General features: G+C 38.2%; 1 protein-coding gene across 5 annotated transcripts in view; it reads right to left on the bottom strand.

Annotated features, from left to right (window-relative positions):
• The window catches only part of RAD18 (RAD18 E3 ubiquitin protein ligase), a 114,446-nt gene that overhangs the window by 35,910 nt on the left and 65,855 nt on the right, over window positions 1-12,681 (bottom strand). For 4 of the 5 annotated variants that reach the window (XM_070359453.1, XM_070359454.1, XM_070359456.1 and 1 more), the window contains 2 exons: window positions 10,277-10,411; window positions 5,491-5,668 (listed from right to left, as the gene is read on the bottom strand). In XM_070359453.1, coding sequence (XP_070215554.1) covers window positions 5,491-5,668; window positions 10,277-10,411 — 313 coding nt within the window. The remainder of the gene's footprint in view (window positions 1-5,490; window positions 5,669-10,276; window positions 10,412-12,681) is intronic. The other variant, XM_005907084.2, reaches the window with a different exon arrangement.

The following is a 12,681-nucleotide window of genomic DNA, read 5'->3' as shown; positions in this document are numbered from 1 at the left end:
CTATTTTTCATGATAAATATGCATAACATCTAAATGAAAAGTACTTTGGAAAACCTTGTACTTTAAAACAAAAGCAATAAATCTTTCATAAAAAGAAAAAATGAGAAAATTTTTGCAAAAAATCAAAGAAAAAAAGACAGGAACACTTCAATATACAAGAATAAGTATGATTCTAGAAGGTTGATTCATGGTCTGAAATGGAAAAGAGGTAAAAAAAATACAGATATGTTCCAACGATTATTATGCTTGTCAAAAATAACAGTATTAAAGAATTTCACAGTCGGAAAAGATCTGAACAAAGTCACTGAGTGCTGTGCCCCATCTTCCTTTCAACTGATGTCTGAATATTAAGGAAAATAAAAATTGGACTAGACAAAGACCACTAATCTCTGAAGTGCTTTGATTCCACCAAAGGCATTTGGTTGTAATGGAGGAAGTTGAAATTACTTCCTGCATTGTGGGAAGGATAAGAGAAAGCAGAGATAAGAAGAAGGGCTCAGAAAAAGGAGACATCCAAGAGCAAACTTAGGGAATAAGTGATGGAGGAATGTCTTAGAGGAGGTGGATGAATTTGTCTTAAGAAAGAATATGTCTTTAGAAATGTCTTAAGAAATATATCTTTCTCTTACAATTAACAGGAAAGAAGAGGTCAGAAAGAAAACTTAAAATGGAAAGGAAAATCTGGAGACAGGTCAGATGACCTGGCTTGGTGAGCTGGGAGACAAGGTATTCATTCAAAGTGAGGAAATAAACATGAACAAATGGGTTGGAAATACAACAAGGAGTGAAAAGGAGACTGTGTCTCGGTAATGAGTGCCCAGTTCAGTTCAGTTCAGTCGTTCAGTCGTGTCCGACTCTGTAACCCCATGAATCGCAGCACGCCAGGCCTCCCTGTTCATCACCAACTCCCGGAGTTCACTCAAACTCATGTCCATCGAGTCAGTGATGCCATCCAGCCATCTCATTCTCTGTCGTCCCCTTCTCCTCCTGCCCCCAATCCCTCCCAGCATCAGTCTTTTCCAATGAGTCAACTCTTCGCATGAGGTGGCCAAAGTATTAGAGTTTCAGCTTCAGCATCAGTCTTTCCAATGAACACCCAGGATTCATCTCCTTTAGGATGGACTGGTTGGATCTCCTTGCAGTCCAAGGGACTCTCAAGAGTCTTCTCCAACACCACAGTTCAAAAGCATCAATTCTTTGGCACTCAGCTTTCTTCACAGTCCAACTCTCACATGCATACATGACCATTGGAAAAACCATAGCCTTGACTAAACGGATCTTTGTTGGCAAAGTAATGTCTCTGCTTTTCAATATGCTATCTAGGTTGGTCATAACTTTCCTTCCAAGGAGTAAGCGTCTTTTAATTTCATGGCTGCGATCACCATCCATGGTGATTTTGGAGCCCAAAAAAATAAAAGTCTGACACTGTTTCCACTGTTTCCCCATCTATTCGCCATGAAGTGATGGGACCAGATGCCATGATCTTCATTTTCGGAATGTTGAGCTTTAAGCCAACTTTTTCACTCTCCTCTTTCACTCTCATCAAGAAGCTTTTTAATTCCTCTTCACTTTCTGCCACAAGGGTGGTGTCATCTGCATATCTGAGGTTATTGAGTGCCCAGTTGAAGCCAATTAAATGAATTTTCAAATGAACTAATTAGGCCAGGCTTATAACTTTCTAAAGTTCAGAACAGAAGTAGGGAAAAAAAAAGATAAACTGTGGAATTTACTCCTATGATACAGCTTAAGAATTAGAATGAAGGAATTGGGGACTATGAAAGCATTTCTGAAATATTCAGTCCTAGAAGCTCAAGTTTTCCAGTATTACTGAAGAAAATTCAGTTGATTTGATCTTTATAAAACTAGAAATAATAACCATATGTTTATCAAAGATTCTTATTACATTTATTATCTCATTTCACCTTCCAAAAGATCTGAGATAGAAGGTATTTATATATGCTTTTTATAGCAAAGGAAACAGACTTCAAAGATGGTCTCCCAAATCAGCCAGCAGATCTTGACTCGAAGCTGGTCCTTTCAGCTGCACCACCGGTGCTTCCCTTGCTCACTTCCTCCTTAACAATCTCCAGTGGACTCAGCTGCCCAGTGGCCTGCCCTGTATCAGAGCAAATACCACTTCACTCACACCGTCCCCTTAGCCTTAGTTTGTAGGTTGTATATAAGGAACAGACTCAATCTTTCAAACTTAAAAATCTTAATCTGACAAAATAAAAGGGCAAATGAAAAGAAAGACTTATTCATACTTGAGAAAGGAGTAACAGACACTGACTGCTTTCTCAAGGTCACCCAGGCAATCCTTATATTCAGTCTCTAGAACTAAGCTTCCAAAGTTTGCAAGTAAAAGTCAGTAATTTTTTTCCTTGTGAGAGCTGCAATTAGAAACAACCCAAATGTCCATCAACTAATAAAAGAAGAAATTAAATACAAATCCATACAATGGAATATTATGGAAATAAAAAGGAATATAGTACTGAAACATCATACAAAATGGATGAACCTTGCAGCCAATATGCTAAGTAAAAGAAGCCAAGTTACAGAAGACCACATGTTATATGATCCCATATATATGAAATGTCCAGACAAGGTGAACCCACAAAGACAGAGAGTAGATCAGTGATTGGCAGGTGAGTTGGGAGGATATAGAAAGTGATGGCTTAACGGGGATGAGGTTTCTTTTGGAGGGCAATGAAAACACTCTAAAATTGTGGTGATGGTGGTGTAGTTCTGGAAACACTAAAAACCACTGACTGTCACTTAAATGAGTGACCTGTATAGTATGTAAATTTTATCTCAATAAAGTTGGTAAAAATTTGCAATTAGCAGGTAGTTTCACTGGTCATGGTGTATGGGTGAATGTGTAAACATACATACATACATTAAATTATAGAAAAATACAAAAGCTTACTTAAAAAAAAATTTTAATGGTTTAATAATCCTCTCACAGTTCAGACAAACATGAATAAGTTTGTCTGAAATCAAGACCGCCAACAAACTCATCCTGTTTCCCACACTTTCACCAGTAGATAAAAATCCACCTGGCTGCCATATGTCTCCCCTTTCACTCTCCTCCATTCGCCCCACTACAAATTTATAAAAATGTCCCATTTCATCCTGGCATTCCAGAACTTTCAAGGATCTCATGACTATGCTTAAAAACTCACTCTTCTTTCCAAGGACTCCATTTCTCTTCCATTTCTATCCTACTGTATTCTGGTAAGTTTTGTGTTTAAAAACAAACAATACCTACTGCCCCAGAACTGTCCATCAGTCCAAGTCTTGGAAAAACTCAGGCTACCATGTGTTCTGCCCTTACCCAACTCAGGATACAATGTTTCTGGCCCTGAAATGCTCAGGGAAAAAATGAGAAGATTCTCCGTTCCTAATACTTGATTCTAAATAACCTGAAGCTGTTTCCCAAGAGCCCTAAGAAAATAGAGGATCTTTGGGAATACTCTTCTTATAAAAATTTTCTTCTTAATTTGGTATTTTAGATGAGACAGAATCTACCGTTCTAGAGTACTAACAATTTTTATATGAACAAATAGTAAGATCAAATAATTTCCAAGACACATTCACAGTGTCACGTTGCTATTAGCATTTCAGATTAGTAGGATTCATTCAAAAGGCAACAACACCTACCACTGTCAAAATGATGTGAAAGATATTAGAAACAAAAGTTTTCTATAGGAAGAGCTCTACCACAGCTTCAGGTGTATAACAAACACTGAGGAAAATGTAGAAATCCAATAGAAACTGAAACGTTTGATCAATTACGGCACAGAAACCCAAGAGAATGCTGCACCCACCTGAACACAAAATGGTAACAATACACAGCTTAATGCTATGTCATCTTTCAAAATCACATCATCATCTTAAACTGTCTTTTAAAAAACCACTTGGAAAAATGACTCACCTTCAAATCTCTCATTTTTGAAGGTTTCCCATCCATTATATTTGCTCAATTAAATTCTTCTCTTTTTGTCTTTCTTGTCATCTCTACTTTCTAGTATAGTTGTCTTTATCTCCTTCACCCACTCTCTTGATAAAAATTTTACTGTCTATCATGCCTTCTTTTCTAACTTTAGGAAAAATATCTCTATAAAGGCTACATTTACAGCAACATAGATGGACCTAGAGATTGTCATACTGGGTGAAGTAAGTCAGACAAAGACAAATACCACATGATATTGCTTATATGTATAATCTTAAAAAAAGCGTACAAATGAACTTATCTAAAAAGAGAAGAAGTTACAGATTTAGAAAATAAACATATGGTTACCAGGGGGTAAGGGAGGGGGGATAAACTAGGAAGATAGGGACTAACATATACATTACAATATACAAAAGAGATAACTAATAAAGACCTACTGTATAGCACAGAGAATTTTACTCAATACTGTGTAATGGCCAATGTGGGAAAAGAATCTAAAATAGAGTGGATATATGTATATGTGTAACCAATTCACTTTGCTGTACAGCAGAAACTAACACAACATTGTAAATCAACTATATTTCAATAAAAATTAAAATTTTTTTATCTCTGGGCTTTCTATTTTGTTCCATTGATCTATATTTCTGTCTTTGTGCCAGTACCATACTGTCTTGATGACTGTGGCTTTGTAGTAGAGCCTGAAGTCAGGCAGGTTGATTCCTCCAGTTGCATTCTTCTTTCTTAAGATAGCTTTGGCTATTCGAGGTTTTTTGTATTTTCATACAAATTGTGAAATTATTTGTTCTAGCTCTGTGAAGAATACCGTTGGTAGCTTGATAGGGATTGCATTGAATCTATAAATTGCTTTGGGTAGTATACTCATTTTCACTATATTGATTCTTCCAATCCATGAACATGGTATATTTCTCCATCTATTAGTGTCCTCTTTGATTTCTTTCACCAATGTTTTATAGTTTTATATATATAGGTCTTTAGTTTCTTTAGGTAGATATATTCCTAAGTATTTTATTCTTTTTGTTGCAATGGTGAATGGAATTGATTCCTTAATTTCTCTATTTTCTCATTATTAGTGTATAGGAATGCAAGGGATTTCTGTGTGTTGATTTTATATCCTGCAACTTTACTATAATCATTGATTAGTTCTAGTAATTTTCTGGTGGAGTCTTTAGGGTTTTCTATGTAGAGGATCATGTCATCTGCAAACAGTGAGAGTTTTACTTCTTCTTTTCCGATTTGGATTCCTTTTATTTCTTTTTCTGCTCTGATTGCTGTGGCCAAAACTTCCAATTAAAAAAGAAAAGGCTACAGAGCAGAAAACAAAGTCCCCTGTGATTGCAATACACACCCTCCACATCCTGCCCTCCTCACTTTGTGAACCTTACAAAGTGGCAGGAGACGATGGGAGGAGAGGAGGAACGGTGTCAGGCCTCAGAGATATTTTCTGGTTAATTTTGCCTGTCTCTTAGCATGCACAGGAAACAGAAATCTAAAATAATCAACTACTGTAAGTTTCTTACCTTTTGAATGAATCTGATTCTGATGAAGAAAGAGCTTCCTCTTGAATATCAGTACAACTGAAAGAATCATCTTGTCTGCTACGCTCTAATTTCCCTGGGAAGTCCAGCTTTGATTGACGGAAGTGGTTTGTTTCTACCGAGGGTGTATCTGATGATTTAATTTTATTATCTTCCTGTCCTACAAAAGAAAAAGGAAAGAAAGGGAAAAAAAGAAATATTTAAGAGTACCTTAAAACTTATAACCTCTGTATATTTATTATTTCCACTACATTTAATATTGCTATTTGTACTTGGTAAAATAGAAGTTTATGTAATATTGACTCCAAAACTCTAGTTTTGGAGCCAGAGAATAAAGAATAAGCACTACACTTGTGCCATTTGCTTACACTGTCCACCCATGTATTTCCAGATTCATTAATTCAAAAATAAAATTTTCTTTGAAATCAAGAGTGGGGAAAAACTTATAATTCTAATGAGGCTTTTATTTACAGTGAAAGTGAAGTCACTCAGTCATGTCCGACTCTTTGCGACCCTGTGGACTGTAGCCTACCAGGCTCCTCCATCCGTGGGATTCTCCTGTCAAGAATACTGGAGTGGGTTGCCATTTCCTTCTCCAGGAGATCTGCCCAACCCAGGGATCGAACCCAGGTCTCCTGCATTGCAGGCAGACGCTTTACCATCTGAGCCACCAGAGAAGCTCAAGAATTCCTGCATATTTCATAGATCAGAGAATAGTGATAAACATAAAAAAAATTACAAAAAAGTATTAAAGATTCAATTAGTAAGAGAACTACAATCTTTGTCACCGACTGTTGTATGGTAGTGAATCTTTCTGGTCATTTTCCTAAATCTGTTACACAGAATCTACTATTCACTGGTGAAAAGAAAAACTAATCAGACATAACCAAGGTATTTGTTTGATCAAGACACATCACATTTCTACTCATCCCTTGTCATATTCTCACTTTCTGAGTTCTCTTATTGCAGATCAAGGCCCAGGACAGCTGAGGGGATGCAGACAGTGTTTGCCAGAATGTGACCTGCAGGTGTGACCAAAGGTCTGCAAATATGAAGGCAGAAGTCATCTCCGTGCAGCTGTGCTGGGACTTCAGCTGTGCTGACTTTAAGGTCAGGGACTGAGTAAGCACCTGACCCCCTTGACATGTGCCATGAGGACAGAATCTCCTTTCGCATGTTTGCTCACAGGGAAGCAGAGCTTTTACACACTACTCATACACTTGTGGAGACAAGTGACCTTTCACAAAGGACACCAACAAGAACTGTCAAGGTTTTGTGGAAAAATTACGGAAAAGGAGTAAGACATATTCTTCAAACAAACAAACCTTCCCAACTTCATATGATCAAGATTTTTCCAGAAATAAGTATAAGTTCTTGTTACACTGGAGAACAGCATACATCACACAAGAGTATAATTTCTAAAACTAAGCTCCTGATGTTCTCTGGCTTTCACTAAGCCTGCTCATTACCAATACAAGCCATATCCTCTAACGTTTATCTGGGAAATGGAAATGAGCAGCTAACTAAGACAGGATCTCTAGGATCTTCTCTTGCAGACACCTACAACCAGGTTAAAAGGACACAATGACCCACTGAACCCAGGTGACTCTATCACTCAACTTTCTGGGCGAATACAATCAAGTTGGTAATCCAGGGAGAAGGAATTTAACATGAGTATCTTTTATTTTTACACCTGATTTATATTCTTCTCTTCTTTCACTTAAAGAAAATTTTAATTAACGTATGTATTTTTGGCTGTGCTGGGTCTTTGTTGCTGTGCAGGCTTTTCTCTAGTCCTAGCACACACAGGCTTCTCTTTGCAGTGGGTTCTCTTGTTGCAGAGCATGGGCTCTAGAGCATGCAGGTTTCAGTACCTGTGGCTCCCGGGCTCTAGAGCACAGGCTCAATAGTTGTGGCACACGGTCTTCAGTGTGCCTTGGCATGTGGGATCTTCCTGGACCGGGAATGGAATCTGTATCTCCTGCACTGGCAGGTGGATTCTTTACCCCTGAGCCACCAGGGAAGCCCCTTCCACTCCTACGTAAGCTTCCACAGGATAAATTTCCTCTTGCAGACAAGTATTGTTCAACAAGCATGGACAGTGAAAGTCAGTTATCCTTCTTATCTGTCCACGGATCTCAGGAGAGAACTCCAAATAAAGCTGAACGCATGAGGCCCCAACATTAAACTTCTCCAAAGACATGCATCAAAAACAGATGAAGGTTTTACTTAAGAAGACACATACCTCATGCACTTATGCTGGCACTCTGATGAGCCAGTTATTGTAAAGAGCAAATGTTACACTGGCTGTATGACACTGTACAAAGCCCAGCCTTTCAGCCTGTTCCATTCTCTCTCTCTCTCTCTCTCACACTCCCCACCCCTCCCAGACACACGCATTCACACACAGCAATCTACCAGCAGTGCTCATCTCTGAACCCTAGAGAGAGTAAGTCATGCGTACATACACAAAGAACACACAACTCCTGAGTATAAGCAATCAATCGTCTTCAAAAGGCAGTCAACCAATAAACAAAAATATTCTCTTTATCTGAAATATTAAGCTGGATTTTCTCAGGGATTAAACTGCTTTCTGACAACATATTTTAATAACAGCATGAACTAAGTTGCTGACAAAGACCACAAAGAATATACCTAAAAAACCTGTACTCAGTCAGCAACCTTCTACAGAACACCAGGAGAACAGAGGACAAAAATAAAGAATGCAATAGCACCAAAAGGATAAACTACTTAGATGTCAACTAACCAAAGCAATCCAGCAATACAATGCAATCCCAGTGGATTATTTTTTTGACAGAAATAGAAAATCCACCTCAACATTCACATGGAATCTTAAAGGAAATCAGATGGCCAAAACAATCCTGAAAAGGATGAATAAAGCTGGAGAACTCATATCCTCTGACTGAAATTTATTACAAAGTTATGGCAATTAAAACAGCATAGCACTGCTGTAAGAACAGATATACAGACCAATTAAACGGAACACAGAGTACAGAAATATGTCCTCACATATATAGCCAACTGATTTTCAAAAAGGATACCAAAAACATTCAATGGGGAAAGTATAGTCTTCAGACAAATGGTATTCAGAAAACCGGATTATCGACATGTAAAAAGGATGAAGCTGGACCCTTACTTATATTATATACAAAAATTAACTCAAAGTGGACCACAGACCTAAATAAGAGCTAAAACTATGAAACTCTTAGGAGAAAACATAGAGGAAAACTTCATGACACTGATTTTGCAACAACTTCATGAATATAAAAGTGAAAGCATAGGCAACAAGAGAAAAAACTGATAAATTGAACTTCATCAAAACAAAGCACTTTTGCATCAAAAGATACTATCATGGAAATAAAAAGACAACAGAGAAAAAGTTTATATAAGGAATCAATATTCAGAATATTTAAAGAATTCCTAAAACTCAACAACAAAAAAAAACAAGCCAATTAAAAAATGAGCAAAGGGCTTAAACAGACACTTCTCCAAAGAAATAAAACAAGTGGCAAATAACCATATAAAAAAATCTCAATCTCATTAGTCATTAGAAAAATATAAATCAAAACCACAATGAGATACAAATTTATATCTACCAATATGGGGTTTCAGTAAGAAAAATGAAAAATAACAAGTGATGAGCATATAGCAAAACTGGATTCCTCAGCACTGCTGATGGGAATGTAAAATGGTGCAGCCACTACAGAAACTAGTTTGGTGGTTTCTAAAAAGGGAAACAAAGAATTATTGTAAGAACCAGAAATGCCACTGCTAGGTACTTACCCAAAAGAACGGAAAGCAGAGGCTTGAACAGATACGTGAACACCAATGCACACAGCAGCATCATTCACAATAGCCACAAGGTGGAAAAAAACCATTACAAATGAATGGATGAACAAAATATGGTCTATAGAGGCAATGGAGTATTATACAGCCATATGAAGTAATAGATTTTGATATATGTTATAAAATGGTGACCCTGAAGACATTATGCTTAATGACATAAGCTGATACAGAAGAAAAAAATAATACATGATTTCACTTTTATGAGGTACCCAGAAGAAGCAAATTCACAGACACAGAAAGCAGACCAAGGATTACTAAGGGCTGGTGGGGAAAGTGAAAGAGTTATTACTTGATAGGTTAGTTTTGAGTGTAATAGTGGTGATGGTGACACAGCATTGTGAATGTACTTAAAACAGCCACTGACTTAGGCTACCCACTCCAGTATTCTAGCCTGGAGAATCCCACGGACTGTATAGTCCATGGGGTTGCAAAGAGTTGGACACAACTGAGTGACTTTCACTTCACTTAAAGTCCTGGCAATATAAATATAATATTAATCTCAAATTTTTACATGGGCTAAAATTAAGGAATGTGCGATGTATTAGCTTTAGATATTTTAGCAAAACATTCCATTCAAAGTAAATACCAGTGAACTACAGTAAAAATAATTTATTCTCTTTGTAGGATATCTGAGGATGGGCAGCAATAAATCCTATACCTCAAGCTTAAACAACTAAGAAACTTCTGATTTATCATGAAAGGAAGAGGTATTTTTAGAAACTATATCTTCAGGACACCTCCTCATTCATTTATTTCTGGAATAATAAAACTAGTTTACATCCAACAACTGCTACATGTCTAAATATACTAATAAGTCCAAAGTAAAGTTCTTTGATTTTATTTTTTTATATTAAAAATAGTAAAATTCAATACACTTCTGTTTTTAATTAAAGTCTCTTACCCACACATACAGAGGATAGTTTTTCTGTAGATTCATCTCCTTTTGTTGCTTTTCTTTTGGACATTCCAACAGTCTTTTTGTATCCTTTTTTGGCTTGATCCACCAGAAGATGAAATTCATCCTGATGTTTTTTACCTGAATTCAAAAGAGGTCAGTAAATCAGGACTATAAAAGGTACACGTACGTCCACAATCGACAAAGTGAACATCAAGAACATAATCAGTTCAGTTCAGTTCAGTCACTCAGTTGTGTCCGACTCTTCGCAACCCCATGAATCGCAGCACTCCAGGCCTCCCTGTTCATCACCAACTCCTGGAGTTCACCCAGACTCACGTCCATCGAGTCAGTGATGCCATCCAGCCACCTCATCCTCTGTCGTCCCCTTCTCCTCCTGCCCCCAATCCCTCCCAGCATCAGTCTTTTCCAATGAGTCAACTCTTCGCATGAGGTGGCCAAAGTACTGGAGTTTCAGCTTCAGCATCATTCCTTCCAAAGAAATCCCAGGGCTGATCTCCTTCAGAATGGACTGGTTGGATCTCCTTGCAATCCAAGGGACTCTCAAGAGTCTTCTCCAACCCCACAGTTCAAAAGCATCAATTCTTTGGCGCTCAGCCTTCTTCACAGTCCAAATCTCACATCCATACATGACCACAGGAAAAACCATAGCCTTGACTAGATGAACCTTTGTTGGCAAAGTAACGTCTCTGCTTTTGAATATGCTATCTAGGTTGGTCATAACTTTCCTTCCAAGGAGTAAGCGTCTTTTAATTTCACAGCTGCAGTCACCATCTGCAGTGATTTTGGAGCCCCCCAAAATAAAGTCTGACACTGTTTCCACTGTTTCCCCATCTATTTCCCATGAAGTGATGGGACCAGATGCCATGATCTTCGTTTTCTGAATGTTGAGCTTTAAGCCAACTTTTTCACTCTCCTCTTTCACTTTCATCAGGAGGCTTTTGAGTTCTTCTTCACTTTCTGCCATAAGGGTGGTGTCATCTGCATATCTGAGGTTATTGATATTTCTCCCGGCAATCTTGATTCCAGCTTGTGCTTCTTCCAGTCCAGCATTTCTCATGATGTACTCTGCATAGAAGTTAAATAAGCAGGGTGACAATATACAGCCTTGACGTACTCCTTTTCCTAATGGAACCAGTCTGTTGTTCATGTCCAGTTCTAAGTGTTGCTTCCTGACCTGCATACAAATTTCTCAAGAGGCAGATCAGGTGGCCTGGTATTCCCATCTCTTTCAGAATTTCCCACAGTTTATTGTGATCCACACAGTCAAAGGCTTTGGCATAGTCAATAAAGCAGAAATAGATGTTTTTCTGGAATTCTCTTGCTTTTTCCATGATTCAGTGGATGTTGGCAATTTGATCTCTGGTTCCTCTGCCTTTTCTAAAACCAGCTTGAACATCAGGAAGTTCACGGTTCACATATTGCTGAAGCCTGGCTTGGAGAATTTTGAGCATTACTTCAAGAACACAAATGTGCTCAAGAACAGCACCCTTTGAACTCATTTACAATGAATTTAAGAAGCCTGGCGGTTGTGGGGCGGAGGCGGGGGCGGGGGGAGATGCTGTGGCAACCTTCTTTTATATTAGTATCTTCTCCTTTTCTCAGATACAGACTTGAAACATAACATTCCTAGTTTACATCTGTAGGTTTCTTCCCACATCCCATACTCGTTTAAAAAAGCTTTTTGTTAGAGCATGAAAGAGGCTGTTTTCTTAAATATTTCCAAAAGACACCAGTCTAACTTCTAAGATATAACCGTACTAGGAGGAAGAATATTAACTGAGTTTAAAAGTAGAAGTTTCTAGGAAAGATGGATAAAAACAAAGAATACCCAACTTTAATTCCCCCTTTTCCTTCACATTTCTTGCCTGTTTTCTAACAGAACCCCTTTGATAATCTAAGACCCCCACCACCATCAATCTATCTTGGTATATTATAATTAATCAATCTTAATTTACTACTACTTCAAACACCTCTGAAGATAATTTAAGCTTGACCTCCAGGTCACCACTATTAATGTACATTAATTTACTCAATAAAGAGTAGCCACTCATTCATTGTTAGAGCATGGATTTGAGGACATCTATTTTTTTATTCTGAACCAAGGTTCAAACAGCTGAGGTTGCAAACACTGCTGCTGCTGCTAAATCACTTCAGTTGTGTCAGACTCCATGCGACCCCACAGACGGCAGCCCACCAGGCTCCCCTGTCCCTGGGATTCTCTGGGCAAGAATATTGGAGTGGGTTGCCATTTCCTTCTCCAATGTATGCATGCATGCCAAGTCTCTTCAGTCGTGTCTGACTCTGTGAGACCCCATGGACAGCAGCCGACCAGGCTCCCATGGACAGCAGCTGACCAGGCTCCCCTGTCCGGAGGATTCTCCAGGCAA

The sequence above is a fragment of the Bos mutus genome, chromosome 22, assembly GCF_027580195.1.
Source record: "Bos mutus isolate GX-2022 chromosome 22, NWIPB_WYAK_1.1, whole genome shotgun sequence".
In the NCBI taxonomy this organism is placed as follows: domain Eukaryota; kingdom Metazoa; phylum Chordata; class Mammalia; order Artiodactyla; family Bovidae; genus Bos; species Bos mutus.
This window is presented reverse-complemented; position numbering and strand designations above follow the sequence as displayed.